This window comes from Rattus norvegicus, chromosome 6, assembly GCF_036323735.1.
Source record: "Rattus norvegicus strain BN/NHsdMcwi chromosome 6, GRCr8, whole genome shotgun sequence".
NCBI classification, from domain to species: Eukaryota; Metazoa; Chordata; class Mammalia; order Rodentia; family Muridae; genus Rattus; species Rattus norvegicus.
In genome coordinates this window covers 141,516,391-141,532,833 of record NC_086024.1, presented here as the reverse complement: position 1 = coordinate 141,532,833, position 16,443 = coordinate 141,516,391, and the positions used below count along the sequence as shown (strand labels likewise).

Below are 16,443 nucleotides of genomic sequence, written 5' to 3'. Positions count from 1 at the left end.
CAGAGTTTTAGTCCATTATCATCATGATTGGAAGCATGACAGTGTACAGGCAGACATAGTGTTGAAGTGGTAGCTGAACAATCTACAATTTTATCTAGATGCACTGTAAAAATCATGTTAATTTTGAGACATGCTAGTGTGTGAATATTGGATGGGGTACTTAATTAGATGGCAAAGGAGCCTGAAGGTTCATCTGGTTCTCACAGTATGTTCTTCCTCTATGTTCTGTACACAGCAGATGAAGCAACAAGCAGGTGGGGACCCTGTGTAAAAAGAATACAAGACTGTGCAAAGTTTTTTTTTCCTTTGGTTCTTTTTTTTTCGGAGCTGGGGACCGAACCCATGGCCTTGCGCTTCCTAGGCAAGCGCTCTACCACTGAGCTAAATCCCCAACCTCAGACTGTGCAAAGTTTTAAGAATGACTGAGGCACATCTCATTTGGGGAAGTCATGGATAAAATCTGGGGAAGCGTGGGCTTACTAATTAGAAAGATAAAACTCAATAACCCAATGGCAGAAGCCATGTAAGAATGTTTATGACAAGGAATTAGTTTTTCCAGAGATGGCCCTCCATTTTTACCTGGCTATTATGGGTGCACTCAGAGCAGCATGGGGTCAAGAGACATCATTCTCAGGATTGCTTCTGACCACTCATATATCTTTCCTGCCACTATTACATAGCTTAAAAATTTCTGGGCACCACTGCACCCTATCGGAAAATTTTCTTACAGATAAACATGAATATATACTCGCATATAATAATGTTGTTCAAAATGTATTAATGACTTTACAGGACTCATCATTTGAAGAAATTTTAAGGAGATAAGTTTAGTTGTATTTCCAGAATGACATAATAAAGAATCACAAATAGAATGTCCTACCTCCTCATACAATTGTAAGGAAAAGCTGCACAATAAGGAATACAGTGAGGCCTCATAAATTGCTTTAAGAAGAAAAATATTTTCGGATAAATTTGTGATCAAGGCAAAATATTCACTCTAAGCCAGGTCTGAGTACCAAGTCATGGATGTGTACTATGATGAAACAAGGCCATGGGAAATTGTTGCTTTGAAGTTATAAGAGTGAGAGGCTGCTGAGTTAAAGAGTAAAGAGCCCAAGTAATGTTTCTTTTCCTAATCCTCTACTGGTATCAGCAGGAATCAATTGGCAGAAGCCATCAGCTTATGGCCTCCAGAACAGTGAGAGAAAGTTAATGGCTAAAAATCATAAGACTATGATCTGCCTATCTGTGTCCCACCTCAGTGACTGACTGTTGTGGCAGAACCCCAACACCCAGGTATGAATAAAAGGGTGTCACTCATCTGAGATTTAAAAATACAGGAGCAGAAAACTGTGGTTGGAGAGATATTTTAGGAATAGAAGAGGGGATCATGCCAAGATTTCTTGTGATTTCTACAGTCCTCATGTCCTCTTATTCCTTCCACATACTTCAGGAAGCCAAATACAATGATGTCCAAATTGTAAAACCAAAAGGGAATCACCATTCGCCCTCCCCATTTATTTAAATAGGCTGCTTTCCCACATGCAAATGTACGTTCCAGCTCTAATTTAAATTCCCTCCTGGGCTGTTGCAGCTCACATCTCTCACACACAGGAGGTTTATCTCTGAGAAGAAGTGGGTGTAGCCTAGAAGATGAGAGTGTTGCATTTTTTCTATCTAGTGACAGTCATTCCTGGTGAGTTTTGCCATTTCATAGGTGTGTCCATGAGTGGTTGTGACAACAGGTGATTGACAGAATGGACTCTCTTGTCTGAAGGTATCCTGTCTCAGATGCAGCTACAAGAATCAGGACCTGGCCTGGTGAAACCCACCCAGTCACTCTTCCTCACCTGCTCTGTCACTGGTTTTTCCATCACCAGTGGTTATTACTGGATCTGGATCCGGCAGTCACATGGGAAACACCTAGAATGGATGGGGTACATGACTTACAGCGGGGAAACTTTCTACAACCCATCCCTCAAGAGCCCAATCTCCATTACTAGAGAAACATCCAAGAACCAGTTTTTCCTGCAATTGAACTCTGTGACCACAGAGGACACAGCCATGTATTACTGTGCAGGAGACACAGTGAGAAGACTTCAATGTCAACCCAGACACAAACCTCCCTGCAGAGGGGCTTTAAACCAACAGGTGGTGCTGTTGGTTCAATATTAATGATCACTAATTTCAGTCATCTGCAAAAGAAAAAGAGAATCTATGGCTCCTTGACTCTTCCGTTGGTTTTCTGTATCCAGGGTTGTCTCCCTTTGTGCTTTCTTTATTGTTTCTATTTCCAGTTTCCATTCCTTCAAAAGTTTGATTGTGTTTTCCTGTAACTCTTTCAGGGATTTTTATGTTTCCTCTCTAAGGGCTTCTACTTATTTACTTGAGTTTTCATGCATTTATGTCTTTCTTAACGTCTTCCATCATCATGATCAAATGTGATTTCAAATCTAGATCTTGCTTTTCTGGTGTGTTTGGATATTCAGTGTTTGTTTTGGTGGGAGAATTGGGCTCTGATGAAGCCATATAGTCTTGGTTTCTGTTGCTTGGGTTCCTATGCTTGCCTCTCGCAATCAGGTTGTCTCTGGTGTTACCTTGTTTTGCTATTTCTGACAGTGGCTTGACCATCCTATAAGCCTGTATGTTAGGAGTGCTGTAGATCTGTTTTCCTGTTTTCTTGAAGCCAGTTATGAGAACAGAGTGTTCTACTTTCAGGCGTGTAATCATTCCTGTCATCTGGCTTTTAGCTGTCCCTGTAGCCAGGGCCCAGAAGGGCCTGCTCCTACTTCTCTTGGGTCCCTGTGCACAGGGGGACCAGATCGTACTAAGTGTTTTCTTCTAGAGTCAGAAATGTGGGCAGAGAGTAGTCTCCTCTGGTTTCCCAGGTTTGTCTGCCCCTCTGAAGTTCTAGCTCTCCCTCCCATGGGATTTGGGTGCAGGGAGTTGTTTGACCGGGTCCATTCAGATCCGGGCACAGTCTGAACTGCAGGGCTCCTGCAGCTCTACTGCCCCTATCTTCCTGTGCCCAAAGGCACAGTTTCCTCTTTGGACAGGGATGTGGGCAAAAGAGGGCTGAAGTGCCGGTCTCTACTTTCCTGCAATTTCAGGATTGCCCACACGTCTGGTGACCAGCTCTCTCTCCCACGGGATTTGTGAGTGGGATCCAGTGCTGAATCTTTTCAGGATACTATTATGGTGACATCAGTTTTGTAGGAAGATCTTTTGAAAAGCTAAGTTACTTTAGTGTGCTTAATTACTGAGATCAAGACAAACATAAGTCAGCAAAGACCACAGTGTGAAGGGGAAAACCAAAGAATACATTGTCTGTCAACTAATACCAGTGAGAATCAGCCCGCTTGGATGTCAGTGATATTCAATGAGCACAGTGAAACTGCAGAGTAATCATAATATGGACACTATACTGTGTATATTACATCTGTGAAGTAATGTCCCAATATCTCTAGATATATTGAAGAAAATAGATAAATATATAAGAAATTTTCCATGAATGTGAAATGATTTTGTTCTGCTACAAATCAATTAGATAAACCTTTAGTAAATATATGAATTCAGTTGATAAAACATTGAAAGTACCAATGTTTACTTACAAAGGTAATGCTTATTTACCTTATTATGGTCCATTTGAAAGGAATCTTGACCATGCTGACGAAAGTAAGACCAGTGGTGCAACAAGGATATGGCAAGAAATTGGACTTTTTATAGTTTTACCAGAAACAAAATATAAAGGAAGTCACCAGGACCAATGCCATGATTATTGTCATGGTTTCAAAATGATGTTTATAAGTTCCACAGAACATAAAAGAAAAACTGTTTGATAACAATGTCTCACCATGCTTCTCTATGATTTGTAGACTTACAGGAAACATAGAGAAAAAAAATCAATGGAACACTTCACTGCCTGAAGGAGTCTGTGGATTTTTCAGGAACTCAATGATACAGAGTCCTGCAGGGGCCATAGACTCTAATCTGAAAAACATTATGATGTATGACTTTCAATGTAGCCAGACTTGAAAAAGTTCATGGTTCTCTGAAAAACGTGATGGGACTAGGTAAAACAGTAGGCTGATTTTTCTAGGCACAGTGATTTAGCTTGCTGTAATTTTTAGTAACTTAGCAACACCAATAGGTGCTCCTGGAGCTGTACCAAATTGCCATAAAAAAGTCCCAGTATTCAAAAGGAATATTAATAACAATAGAAGCACAGCATAAAATTAACCTCTGACATATCCAGTCAGCATGTTCAGAAAAATAAGAGCCATTTTTTCCTTTCAGCTGAGCTCTGTGAGCACTGGATGTTGCAGGAATATGGTACTTCTTAGGAAAGACAGTGAAAGTTCAGGGAAGACCAGTGCATACCAACCTTCAGGAGAGCTAAAGGCCAAGAGGAGACAATGGAGCCAAAGTTAAAAAGACAGAAATGAGATGAGGACTGGAAGGGTCTGTGTAACCTCTGTGGAATCCTTTCTTAAGTCTAGAAGCAGGACAACACCTGCTATGGCTCTGTGCAGGTTCTAAGTTAAAAAAAGCAAAGTTACTTTATAACATATATCACAGATTTATATTTCCTTATTTATTTTTTTAATATTATTTTTTTGTTTTTGAAAAACATAAATTTTCATGCAATACATTCTGATCACAGTTTTCTTTCACAACTCCTCCATAATCCTTCCCACCATACTATGGCTCATCTCCACAACTTTTCTTCCTTTATACAGAAAACTTCAAATAGAAAAAGGGATTTAAAGGAAGCACTGGGAACATGCACACATACACAAACACAAGAAGAAAAAACAACCAGAAAATTTGTGTTGTTAAAGACTATTAATACCCAAAATGCTCAAAATAAAATAATAAATTGGGGGGAAATACTACAAAAATAACACTGAGTTAATTTGTCAGGCCATCTACTGTTTAGAAGGTGGGTTATTCTTAAGCGAGGTTAATATCCAACAAGTTTCATTGCAGACAACTGTTTTTTAATATTCTTATGGTTGTAAATTACTGGCAACTTGGTTAAGAATTACTTTGCTTTCAAACGCTGTGACCCTATCTAACTTGACCAGTGTTAGTCCTGCATATGCTGTCCCAGTATCAGTAAGTTCATATGTGTCTCATTCTGATTGGGTTTGGAAAGCACCATGCCCTCAAAATCATTATCCCTCCCACTCTGACAATCTACTCAATTTTTAAATTCTTTCTTAGAAATAAATCCATACTCTGGAGTTACTGTAGGCAGCTGAGAACAAGGAGAATTTGTACTGTTTCCAGCAGCTGAAGGGACTCTCAGACCATTAATGCATAAAAAATTGTCCTGTGCTAGGCGCTGATGTATGTATTTTATACTTGAATTTTTGGGATGTACAACTGCCAACCCAGGCAGATACTTCTGTCCAAAGACTACCAGGTTAAAATAAAATACCATGTGCTTTTATCCTTAGCATCCTATTATGTGCATGTTTCAAATAAATGAAGAATATGTTCATAACCAAACCCCATGATGATACCAATAAAGAAGCCAAGTCTTATCTGGACATTTCTAGTTTTGCATGCACGTTGGCTATTGTTGTTTTAATAAAAATTTAGTAACAATAAATTTGTGAATCTATCTTCCTTAACACAAAATTATTCCATCAACACAAAGAAAATCCCAAATGTAAAACTAGGCAACTATCAATTGCTGATTATTTACTCACTTTATTCTAGAAATACCCTTGAATTTCATGTCTATCTTTCATATTTGTTTCTTCTGCTCTGATTAAACCTCCATTTTGTAATCATACCACTTAAATTCTACATATGCTAAAAATTTATTGCAAGATCCAATATTATTTCAACATTGCTTTCTTATGACCATTAGATTTCATTAACCATACCTCAAATCTTTATTTCTTTATTTCCTAATATCGCCTCACTTTTGTAATTTGGTGTCTCCTGTACTGCCGTGTGCTACTGTCATTTTATCTACATTTTACTAGAATTACTCATTTAAGCCTTAAATCTCTTGGCTTCCAAGAGCTTCCAGTCTCTTGGCTTTTATAGGTTAATCACAGAAAAGAAAAACTCAATTATTGGAACCACATATGAGAAAGAACATGAAGAACTTGTCTTTCTGGTCATGGGTGACTACACTTGGCATAATTTTTCCAGTTCCATCCACTTACCTGTTGATTCTATAATTCACTTCATTTTGTCACTAAGTAGTCTCCCATAGTCTCTAAGTCTCACATTTTCATTATCTATTTATTTGCTGTTGGACATCTTGGTTGATTGCATTCTCTCAGATGTTGTAAATACAGCATCAATAAACAGAGATATCAAGTGTCTCTATAGTACGCTGTAGAATTATTTGATCATATGCTTGGGAGTGAAAGACCTGGGATATACCACAGTTCTAATTCTTATTTTCTGATGAAATCTCTGAATTGATTTCTAAAGTCACGAAACTACTCCCATCAACATAGGAAAAGAATAAAACTTTCCCCTTACTCGTGCCTACATTTGTTGTCATTTGTTTTCTTAATTATGGTTAATATAACTGGGGTAAAATCTAACCTGAAGGTTGTTTTAGTCTTTGTTTTCTAGATAGCAAAAAACTTTTGTTGCAGTAGATAGAGATAACTATCTAGAACTCAATACTAATTTATGTGTATTTGCTAGTTTTTTTTTTTTAGTAAAAGATGCTATGCAACATTCAGAGAGAGCAAAGATATCACTGCACTTACACATACCCAGAACTTGCAGTTTATAATATCAGCCTTTTAATTATGATGTACCCACTAGTGCATACCCACTAGTTACAATGTGATCTACTGATTTGTAATTATTCTCATAGTCTATTCCAAGGAAGGTCTTCCTCCCACATAATCATGGCCCAAAGGTCATGTCTGGGTTAGGCATAGGTCCTCACAGACTCTAATTAGATTGCTAATGGTCACACTAACAAATTGTCTTATAAATATCTATGCTTATACCCAATGGATTAGTAATGCCTCAACCTTGAGCAAAATGTATGCAGTTATCCATATCAAAGCCAAAGTGCTGACAATGATTGAAAGGAGTACTCAGTCACAGATATATCAACCTCCCTGAACCACAGAGGGGACCATCACAAAATGGAAAAAGAGGAAAACATGAGATCTAAAAACTGGGCTGTAGAGCCATGAGGTACAATCTGCAGCAACTGAACTGTTATTGTTGAACACGTGCTCAATTAGTTGCTATATTTACAAGCACAGGAACCGCACAAGTTAAAAATGACCAAATCCAAAAATCTGAAATAGCTGAGCATTTAAAGGTGCCTCCTGGGAAACTTGTCTATAACAGTTTTATTTGTGAGACCCACATGCTAGTAGAATGTGAATGTGATAAGCTGTACCCTATGGTTTCCACATAGGTCTTGAAACATATGTCCACAGAGCAAACTGTAAATTTTTTGCATATTTATTTATTTATGTATTTATATCTCAGATCCTGACCACTTCTCAGATGTTAAACGAGAAGGAAGACTCAAGTGAGGATATTTGAATATCATGTAGAAAGGGGTACAGAACAGTCATAGGAGGCAGAGAGATGAAAGGAACAGGTGGGAGAGGATAGGGGACCTGGAGTCACAGGAGAGGGCAGATCAGGTGGAGAGAGAAACAGGAAAAGGGCCAGAAGACCAAGAAAATGAATGGAACTCTGAATCATGGGAGGGAGTAGAGAGGAGAGAATTTCTAGGAAGTAAAAGACTTCGAATGGGGGAGGCAAACCTTTTGACACAACTTATGTCCTGTCTAAAAAGAATTGTAGAAAATTTAAAAGATTATAACACAGGTAGGTGAGTACCCCCTTAAGTTCCATGCCAGCTGAATAGTTATCGAAATTGAATGGCTGCTGAGTAAGTTAGAATAACTTTTCTTTGGAATTTGTCTAGAACCTAGTGAACAGCTCTCATCTGCATGAATATGAATAGAATTAATTGGAATAAATGATTTACTCCTTAATAAACCGAAAGACATAAAATTTTTAGCAAAGAGATCTTTTCTTTTGAAAGCTACAAAGGAAAGCCAGAGGGAGGGAGTAGGGGTAGATATGATTATAATATATGGCAATCACGACTGGAAATTTCAAGGAATAACAAAAAATATAAAAATGGAAAATAACACTTTTAGATATCTGAAATTTTTATGGAAGAATCTCTGTATACTGTGCCTATTTCCTTCAGAACATCTGTATATCCTCTTCATGTCCCTGTGACTACATTTTTATCTATATATTTCTGGCAGCTCCATTTCTATTTCACCTTGTATTTGCATAATTTTATCTATCTGTATCTAATAACTACAAATGAGTGACTCAGATAATATGCATTTTTGAGAAGGTCTTAATTTACTAAGTAAAAGTAAAGCCAATTATGTCCATTTTCCTACCAGTGATCAGGATTCCTTATTTTTACAGATGTATATATACCATGCTTTCTTCATTTAGTCATTTGATGGCAAGCTTGTATATTCTTTCTCTAATTTACATATTATTGAAAATATATACTGAATGAATGTTGGTAGGGTTAATGAGTGGGGGTACCACATCTGTTCCACCACAGGGCTCAGCCTTTCAGGGAGGCAGGATTTGGGAAGTTGACCATGCTTATCCCACACCATCACAAGCTGGACATCTGTTCATAGGACAGTCCTTGGACACCACTCTGTAGGTGGGGAAGTGCATTCTAAGGTAAGGACCTAGCTCAAGGTCCTAGTGTATGCAAGGAGGCAGGGGTGGACAGAGTCACGTGCTCTTTGGCATCCAGGCAGCGCTGGAATGCTGCAGTGGAAGAGCTGAGAATGGAAAGGGCCTGTGAGCTGGATCTGGCCTGGGACTGAGGGAGAAAGAGGCAAAGCTCCGCTGGTCCCACAGGGATTGAGTTTTTGTTTTGATGTGGTAAGCTGCAGACTTGGTGTCGGTGGGTGGGGCTGGGAGAACAGAGAGATGGAAGAGATGAAAACAGACAGTCCACAGCTTTATTGCATTTATTGTCATGGAGGGAGGTGGTTGAGTAAACTATTTCCCCTTGAGATTAACTACCTTTTGCAGGGATGAGGGTCAGGAAAGGAAAGTTCATTGGCTAAGCCTCCAGACCTTTAGATACCTCATTGTAATGGAGACTACATGACCTATGGTTTTGTGCTCTGCCCCTGGAGAGGCTTGGGGCATTGGCCTTATGTGACTGATGTCCTCAAATCTATGGAGAGCTGTGAGTAGTGAATGGAGGCCTGGCTTTCCAGAAGTTAGGCTAAATGCATAACATCTCTTCCACGGTTTCAAGTTTTTCTTCAACTGGGAACCAGAGTGTCTTTTATGGTGCTACAAAGGTTCATTTGCTACCAAATATTTCTGAGTCATTTTAACTTCTGGTTGTATGGGTAAGTTTTGTAATACATACCATTCTGGCAAGGCAAATATTAGTTTCATGTACATGAGAGAAGGTTGTAAGTTCTTTTAACTTATTTTTTTTAAGTTTCCAGTTACCATTATCCTCATCAATACCTCCGACCAGCAAATTATTTTTGTTACCAAGAAGAGCAAATATCTTCAATGGGGCTCATATTTTGAATTGAGAGCTTTGATATTAATAATCATATCTACAGAGACTGCACAGGTTTCTTTGGAGAATACTTCCTTGGACAGGATTAGAACTTGGATCTCAGCATCCTCCTGACTGACCCAGTTATTTTCTATGTCCTTCTCCTCCAATTTGACTAGGCACTTAACTAAGAGAGACCCTGTTACATGACTATGCAACCTACATGAGTTCATAGTTATAATATAATAAAGGGATGTCCACAACACAAAAAACATATTGTCATTATCCTCTTCAGTCACTGAGCACATGAGGTCCTTACTGTAAGATGAAGTTGGATCGTTCTCTTCCTCATGGCTCTAAGACGAGTAAGTCTCAATGTTTCATACTTGAGTATGGGGCATGCAACCAAATGACAGTGCCATGCATTCTGCTTTTATATCCACAGGTATACACTCCCAGGTCCAGTTGGAGCAGTCTGTGTTCGAGGTGGAGAAACCCGTGGTATCGGTGAAGAAATCCTTCAAGATTTCTGGTTATATATTTTTCTGCTAATGTATTCACTGGGTGAACAGAGGGGCAAATTGCGGCAAACTATGGCTAGAGTACATTGGCATTATTAATCCTGGTAGTGGTAATATCAATTATGTTCAGAAGTTCAAATCTTATGCCACAGTGAATGCATAAATATCCTCCAGTACAGCATGAGTGGAGCTCAACAACCTCATATGTAAGGAATCTGTGGTATATTACTCTGTGAGACTCAGTGTTGCAACCGCTTCCTGAGTTTAACGATACTCTGGAGGAGCAGGAAGCAGCTGTGGGCTGAGATGTTGGAGAAGCATAGGCTAGACATTTGCTCAGAAGTGAACATTTTGAGTGTCCTATTGTCTATCAATTCATAGTCTTATATAGTGACTTTGTCAATATTTCAAAAAGATTACTGTGAATAAACTGATAACAATTCAGTATCCCTCTAGAGTAAATCATACTTTGTCCAGACTTTTATAAGTGACTACCTTCATTGATATGATTCTTCTTTAATGAAACAAAAGCTGGAGAAACTGTGAAATTGCATTGACATAAAAAGTAGCTTCTAAATCTAAGAGAATGGACCTACTACTGTACCAACTGGGAATAATCACATAATCATCGCAAGTAAAATAGAAATCAAAAATATCGCAGAAAACAAAAACCCCTTTTAATATTCTATTTAATGTACCTAACACCACAACAAAATACTTTGTTGGAAGTTGTCCAACAAATTATTGGGGAGTCTTTTTGCCTCTCCTAACAAACATAATTATATATATTTACTTATACTAGTATAATCTGGAATTGCTTTTGATAATAGTAAATGTATTTCTTATTGTTTAGGGTTAATGATGAAGTTGCACAAATGGAGTGCATTCCTTTGAATGTGGAGAGTCTATGACTTTGGCAACAACTTCTGCTTCTGAAAACATAGAATTGGGGCACAAGCTGTGGGATTCCTCTTGCAAATGTAAGGGACCTGTTAATTTCATCAGGAACCCTTGTTCTCATTCACCTACTTACTGATATTTGATTGTCTTTGTTACAAGTCCTAAGTAAACATGGATTTACATTGATTGAAAGCAGTCTAATGACACATGATTTCTAATGACACATAATTACACACACATACACATATTTGTTTTTGTTTTTATAAGACGTAACAAGAATATGGCATGAAAAGACACAGGTCCATTTGAATATTTTAGGGAGTTCATAGAAGAGCTGGGAGCACATTTGTGAGGGGAGAAGCAGGTCTAAATGCTGAGCAGAGAAAATCAGCCCTGAAGTAGTTAAGTGCTAAGCACAGGACTTCAAAATGTATTTTTTCTTTGACCAAAGGATAATTTCAGATAGTGTTCATATCTACATAATGTTTGTGGCTTGTTGAAGATAAATTTTTGAGCTTTATGCCTGGTACACTATACCAATAAACTATGGTTTCAGCAACAATACATTATTTCAATTGAATGAATGGACTCATTATTCACTGAACCACATAAAGAATTACTTAAATTATTACATTTTAATTTTTCTTTCCTTAATTTTGCGTGAGTCTATATAATAATTTATGCTAGACATCATAAGTGTTTACAAGTATAAAGCATAATAAAAGTTGACAACCTGTATTTCTAGAGTGCCTGCTAATTTTTAATTCTCAGGTTTTGACATAGTTTTATATAGACCAAGCAGATATCAAACTAATGATCCTCCCTTTGCAACATCTTTGCAGTTTTGAGAATGAACACAGGGCTTCATTCATAAAAAAATAACTATACCAAATAACCTATACCCTCAGGACAATAAGTGGATCTTTGATGGTGAAAAGTTTGGCCTTATTTCATCTCAGAAATTTGCATTACTGTTGGTCATCTTTAATTTCCCTGGCCCAGAGATCATGATATATCAGGAAGGCATGCAAACAATATTCCACTCTGTTCATGAAAAATAGCCCTGAACCTACCAAACTCTGGACTTACAGGTCTTTCCATTTAGTGATCAGTCCTGAACACAGAACACTCACCATGGAGTTAGGAGAGAGCTGGATTTTTGTTGTAGCTCTTTTGAAAGGTAATTAAAATATAAGAAGTTATACTGAGTGTGTGAATGGATGTGAGTGAGAGGGACAGTGCATATTTGTGACACTTAATTTTTAATATTCTCTCTTTTCATGTTTTCAGTGTGAAGTGCAGCTGCTGGAAACTTGGGGAGACCTAGTGCAGCCTGGAAATTCTCCAAAACTCTACTGTGCCACCCAAGGATTCACTTTAAGTAACCAGTGGATGAACTGGGTCTGCCAGCCTTCAAGGAAGGGGCTCAAGTGGGTTGCTCAAATTCATCTTGAATCTAATAATTATTAAACATATCATGTGGTGTCTGTAAAAGACAGATGCACTATCTCAAGAGATGACTCCAAATGCAACTTTTACCAGTAGATTAACAGGTTAAGAGAAGACACTACCACTTGTTGCTGCACAAGCTATATTGACATACAATCAATGTGAACCCAGCCACAAACCTTCTTTCCATAATGCTCAGTACACAGAGAGGGTGCAGAATTCACTTGAGTATCAAAGTCAGTAATGAGTGAGGTGCAGAAATAATTGAGTGCTGTATGAGTGTTGATGCTATCTAATGACTCCACAGAATGTTCCTTGTACTTGTTATTTTCTGTAACTTCTGTTATAGCCATTGAATTTCTTCACAATTAAAACACACACACAGACTATGACACATACACATGCACACACATATATTACACACACACACACATACACACAATTGAAACTAAACAAATGCAAATAATCTCCTCTAATTGTAAAAATAAATATGCTAACATCTCAAGGATCAACTGCTTAGTAAATATGCAGTATTGGTAAAGTTTCTCCATCAGGAATTTCAGGGCCCAGTCTCAGTGCAATTCAGATTAGGAAAAGAAATTGAGGATGCACTCAGTTTTTTGTAGACCCTAGGAGCTCTCAAATATTACCGCCTATCCTAAAAACTCTGCATACCAGTAACATATCTGCCACATTTGTATTTTAGCTGATTCAGTTACTTAATCTATTTCTATTTTATCACATATATTACTTTTTCGTTGTTGTTCTTCTAGAAAAACACACGAACTAAATTATGAACACTGACAAGAAAAATGTATTTTAAATACAACTGAAACCTGAGCTGAGTCTCTTGTGAAGAGATTTTAAATTTTATTTTTTTAGAAAATCATATACAAAAATGCCACTATTTCATGCTTACATAGTTCATTTTTTTAAGTACATCACACATCACCTGTTTTGTTTAAATTTGAATGGGGCTTGAGCCTTAAAAATCAAGGTGTTAATATCATCAGTTACAATTGAAAATTATTTTATTCCTTCTTTAGTTATGAACAATGCATACTGGATTATAATATTCTGTGTGGAGAAATATTGCATAGGGTATGCTCTCACCAAAATCACAATAAAGTAATCATTTTTTGTGTGTCATAAATATGCAATGAATACAAGGTGATTCTTAAAACCTTTCCCAGTCCTTCACTATTTATTGAGCTCAGATACAGCTATACATATATGTTTAGAGCCCAAGCATGTGATAGAATTCACACACACACACACACACACACACACACACACACACTCACTTTATATTTATTAGTTACTCAGTGAGATTAAACTTGAAGAAACTGATTCTGATACTCTTAGAAGACATTGATTTTCATTCGCTCTTCACTTACTGGTAGGCACCTTTGAGGTCCCCCCAACAATATGCACATCACGTTCAGGAAGCAATCACAAATTTCATGGGTTCAAAATTACTTTCCTGAGCTGAAGGTGCCATCTCATAGTATTACCCTGGTTCTCTGTATCTTGAAATTTGTCTGTTGCCACTTTCGAGAGATTTTTTTTTATCTTGACTTGTAAGTTTTGCAGTGAATCTGTATAAATTGTATTTGGACATTTCTGGGTCACTCATTCTCTACACGTGTCCGTGACATGAATCTCTGTGATTATCTTCATCTGCAATTGCAAAACAAAAGGTTCATTGGTGAGTGTCTAGGGGATTTTATCCAAACATATAGGGCAATAATAGAATACAATTAGAAATTATATTTGTGTCTTGCAATTAGGATATCATCACAGTTCATAGTGGTAGTGTGGTGGGCTTCCGTTCACTTTTCTGCATTGATAGCATGCACAATGGCTTTTTGCAGTAACCTGCCAGTATATGATTATAATTCAAGATGATAACAAAGGATTGATCTCATTTCCAAAAGTTCCCATGTACCCAAGAATCTAATTCTAGATAGCTCAGTGACCTAAGCAAAACACTCATTCTACTCTTTTGCTAAATGGATATAGGAATAAAATAACTCTTTTTTTTTGGTTCTTTTTTTCGGAGCTGGGGACCGAACCCAGGGCCTTGCGCTTCCTAGGTAAGTGCTCTACCACTGAGCTAAATCCCCAGCCCCTAAAATAACTCTTAATGTCTTTCTGCTGAATTCTTATATTACTGTGATTATAATATTTCTTACCCAGTGAAATTTCCTCCTGAAACAGATAGGACCTGGAAACCCGTTACAATTGTAGAATATGCAGAGTGAGATATTCTTCAATTCCCTTTTCTTGGGACACAGGGAATCCTGCAATAGTTGAGGCAAAAATAATTTAAGAGGCATGGAGGCTGGAGAGCATCAAGGAAAACAGCCCTGCTAAACTAATAATGACTAAAGCACATAGGAACTCAGAGACTGTCCCAATATGCATAAGGCCAGATATGATCCTAGTGCTGTGAGTGCAGGTGGACACAAGCCACTGTCCCTCAGCCAAAAGTTACCTCAAATTGACAAGCAAAGGAAAGGAAAATAAATTTTTAAAAAGTCTCACTGGTTATTAAAATATCCATAGGTGAAGGTCTGATACCCAGCATGAGATGAACGACACAATACAAAATAATAAGTACTTTGGACAATCTCTTTTGTTAATATTTTATCACAAATTTCTTCCCTTATCAGTCATTTGCTTACTCATTATGGTTTCAAGTTTTATGTATTTATTAGATCTCTCTGTGTGAGAATGTGTTTGATCTTGTGTCTATGTGCGTCTTGTACTGTTTTCATGGCTATTATTTTTCCATATTTTTCTTTTGTCTTGGTGAAATGTTACTTTTTATTATATCTTAATGTATTTAATTTTTTACAAAGACCTGTTTATTTCCTACTTATAGAAAGCAAGGAGAGATGTAGACTTTGTTTTTGGTGATATTGAAAAAACTGGGAAGTGATCCTGGGATCATACTCTTTATATAATGAGTGTGAAATCCTATGCTCATTAAAAATAGAAAGGGAATTGTATTAGCCTGTCATAATTGTTATACTAAGTTCTGTAACTCTTCATTCACAGGTTCATGGTTTTCCATACTGTAACAAGTATAATTTCCATTCTATTCAGGAATTAAGTCCAACTATATAGCAGATCTTCCATATGTGAAAGAGCCATTGCTGCACTTTGAGAATATCTTTCAGGAAAAGCTCTTGTTTTACTTGAAAGTCTTCGTGGCTTGTTGGGTCTATTGTTCTCTGTGATCCACTGCCAGTTTGTACAGCAACTTTTATTGGTAGGAGATTCTGTCTTCAAAGAGAAATGCTTGCAGGTCTGCTCCAAGTAGATTCCCCTAATCTTTGACCAAGCCGTGTGGTGTTTGCAATTATAAGAAATGATCTTCAAGTTCTGGAAGACATCAGAATTCAAAGACCCTTTCAGCTCTCTTACCTCTCTTGATTACTACAAGTTGTTTCCTGAAATCTAAAGAATTGGATGGAATCAACAAAGAAGAAATGACACATGATGTATTCTTTCCATATCAGGGTTACCATATTCACTACAATATTTGCAAATTCCATTTATTTATTTATTTACAAATTCTATTATGTTATTTTTCTTAAGTTATGAATATAGAACTATGTTCTGTATATGTACCATATTTTTAGGGATGTTTTATTAATCAAAATATCTGTAGTATTTTCAATGAGAGATACTGTTCTTAGACAGATGATATGCCTATCTATATAATATATATGTAATACAATAATATCTTCTGTTTAAACGCCAAGGAGTGGTATATCTTTGTCATGTAATAATCAATTTTCAGATTCTTGAAAATTATTCTTGCTGCTTTTATATATTAAATTTGATTCCTGACTATTAAACCCATTTGTATTAATAGACATGTAGGAATTTGCCTACCCCATGACTAAAATGAATTATTTCTTTTCTTAAAAAAAACTATCATTCATGAAAATAAATTACCCTCATATCCTGACTATT

At 37.1% G+C, this 16,443-nt stretch overlaps 1 gene segment (V, D, J or C); it reads left to right on the top strand.

Moving 5' to 3' along the window:
* The first annotated feature begins 1,607 nt into the window (after positions 1–1,607).
* On the top strand, positions 1,608–12,477 carry LOC691897 (Ig heavy chain V region 3-6-like). The segment is given in 3 exon segments: positions 1,608–1,696; positions 1,778–2,088; positions 12,298–12,477. Coding segments are annotated over 3 exon segments (534 nt in total).
* Positions 12,478–16,443: the final 3,966 nt, after the last annotated feature.